The 2,548-nt window shown below is 45.3% G+C and overlaps 1 protein-coding gene across 2 annotated transcripts; it reads left to right on the top strand.

The window, feature by feature from the left end:
* Nucleotides 1–284: 284 nt before the first annotated feature.
* TCEAL9 (transcription elongation factor A like 9) lies at nucleotides 285–2,299 on the top strand. 2 transcript variants are annotated; one of them, XM_045804247.2, is made up of 3 exons: nucleotides 285–434; nucleotides 957–1,030; nucleotides 1,419–2,299. In XM_045804247.2, the coding sequence occupies exon 3, from the start codon at nucleotides 1,499–1,501 to the stop codon at nucleotides 1,820–1,822; it is 324 nt and encodes a 107-aa protein (XP_045660203.1). In that variant the 5' UTR covers nucleotides 285–434; nucleotides 957–1,030; nucleotides 1,419–1,498; the 3' UTR covers nucleotides 1,823–2,299. The 2 variants fall into 2 exon arrangements, with proteins under 2 accessions (XP_045660203.1, XP_045660202.1); XM_045804246.2 differs by having other exon boundaries at nucleotides 1,416–2,299.
* Nucleotides 2,300–2,548: the final 249 nt, after the last annotated feature.

The following is a 2,548-nucleotide window of genomic DNA, read 5'->3' as shown; positions in this document are numbered from 1 at the left end:
GTCTGGGGGAGGGGCGATGGATGGAGGAGTTCTTAAATCTGGGAGCTGAAGGCACCGACGTGACAATTCTGAAAAGAAGTAGAAAAGTTGAGTAGCTCCGGAAAAAAGATGCAGCCCCTCCCTAGTAGTCAGAGAAAGGCGAATAACATTTTGCCCTCCGGGATAGGCAACAACAACAAAGAATGACAAGCCAGATGTATACGGGGGGAGGGGGCATAGGCGGGCCCACTTCTGCCGCGCTTTTGGTGGGAGTGGAGATTGGGGACCCGAGCTCACTGGTGACGTAGATCTCACGTGACCAGGAGTCGACGTGTGCAGAAGTCCTGCTAGTCTGGTCCTTGTTCCCGTCTGGGTACCAGGTTTCCTTTAGCAGCGCAGACGGCGGAGCCTGACGCCGGGGGAAAGAGAAGGAGTCAACTTGTCGGATTTTGCAGGTTGGTGTCAAAATAGGTGCTGCCTGGGGATTTCTAGGCTGGGAGTGGCCTAGGGCAGAGACTTGAGAGGGAGCCCTGGTTAAAACCATCCCTCCACCTCCCTCCTCCAACTCTGCAGGAAACGATGATCCTTGGGAAAGAGACTAGGGGTCCAGGGAGAAGGGCAAGGAGACCTGTGATAATTTAAAAATAATCATCCTCTGCCACTTCAGACCGCTTTCCCAAGACCTACCCTCCCCCCAACCCCCGCTTCAGTCTTAAAGGTAGTTTGGAAATAATCTGTTTTTCCTACTCCCTGTCTGATGGGAAATTCGAGCTAGCTTGCACTGTGGGGCGGGGGGGAGGAGTGGGAGAGACAGAAGGTGGGAAAGTTTTCATAACCAAATACCTTAATGAGGAGAAAGGTACATGGTGCGGGTGGGCCCACCAAGGGCTCGCCCCTCCCCCACCCTCCCCCCTTCTCCAACCCTCCCCCCTTCTCCAACCCTCCCTCTTCGCTTCCCGTTTCCCGTTTGTCCGCAGGTCTTCAGGTCTGTCGTTCCTAGCGCTACGCAAGGCTAGAAAAGGGAAGGAAGAAACAGATCGGATAGGTACAGGTAGGTGAGAGGAAATTTTAAAGACCCCCGGGTGGAAGGGGGCGAGGGCAGGACAGAGGTTGTGGGCCCCACTCTTCCTCCCCCCACCCCCGCGCGTTCTCCCGACCTATTCTGTTCTAGGAGGGTCTTGTGTTTTGCCTTGTGCGGGGAAATGGTTGGGGAGGGCCTTGAAAAAGGCTGGAGGGAGGGACAAGAGAGAGGTAAGGAGGTGGAAAGCGGAGGTTAGAGCCGCAGGCTCAGGGAAGCCCTGATTGCTGATTAAGTCTCCCAAGTGGCAGATAAATTTAATGATAGCCCTGAATCAGAGAAAGTAAATGCTGAGACCTCTGTCCAGAGCACTGGTCCATTCCCCAAGCCTTTGACTTACGGTCACCTTGCTTCCTAGAAGTCATTGTATTCAAAGAGGAATAAATCAGGAAAAAAGAAAGGAAGAGAAAAGGAAAGAAGGAAGAAAGAGAGACTCGCAAGATGAAACCCTGTCAAAACATTGAAGAAAAACCAGAAAATGAGAGTGAACCAAAGCTTGAGGAAGAGCCAAAGCCTGAGGAAAAGCCAGAGGAGGAAGAGGAGGAAGAGGAGCCAGAGGAGGAGGAAAAAACAGAAGGAACTTTTAGAGAAAGGCTGATTCGGTCTCTCCAGGAATTTAAAGAAGATATACACAACAGGCATTTAAGCAAGGAAGATATGTTTAGAGAAGTGAATGAAATAGATGAGATAAGGAGAGTAAGAAACAAACTTATAGTCATGCGTTGGAAGGTTAACCGCAACCATCCTTACCCCTATCTAATGTAGTTTGCCTTGATTTTAATTTTTTCTGATCTTAACATTGTCATATAGCTTTCTTTTGATTTGCATTTTCCTGATATACCTTTGTCCATCTTTCTACTTTTAACTTGTTGCTATTAGTGATTTTAGATGCATCTCTTGTTAATCTGCATCTCATTGTTTATCATATTTTGAGCCAATATACAAGTCTCTGTCTTTTAATAGGAGAGCTTTACTCATTTGTACAAAAAGAGGTTCCTGACAGGATATAAAATGAAAAAAGGTTACTAAGTAATATGTGAATATCATATTTTTGAAAGGAAGAATACATTTGTATATTACATATATACACAGAAAAAATGTGTGAAGGATGAAAGACAAAAAGTGTAGTCAGTGGTAGGATTATGAGTAATTTTTTTATTCTGCTTATTTGTATTTTTCCTTATTCCTAGAACGTACACACATTATTGTTAAAGTAATAAAAGTTTTATGACAAAAGAGTAATCTACAGCACTTAATTTATTTCTAAAGGCATTGGGCGCATTTAATATTTGTTGACAGAATTTTAGAAGCAAATGTGAATTCCAAGTTACCACCAGACCACTTAGCTAGAAGAATACATTTTATATGTTTTCTCATCCGTAAAATAGAGATAATAATCTCTAAGGGATCATGTGAGGACCAAATAAGGTAATGACTTTGAGCTCTATTTTAACAGGGTTTTTTCCCCACTGGCCCATATAGGATCCCAAC

Source organism: Ursus americanus, chromosome X (genome assembly GCF_024610735.1).
Source record: "Ursus americanus isolate L20-20 chromosome X, mUrsAme1.1.p, whole genome shotgun sequence".
Classification (NCBI taxonomy): Eukaryota; Metazoa; Chordata; class Mammalia; order Carnivora; family Ursidae; genus Ursus; species Ursus americanus.
Note: the sequence above shows the minus strand (reverse complement) of the source record. Positions and strands in the feature narration are given on the sequence as shown.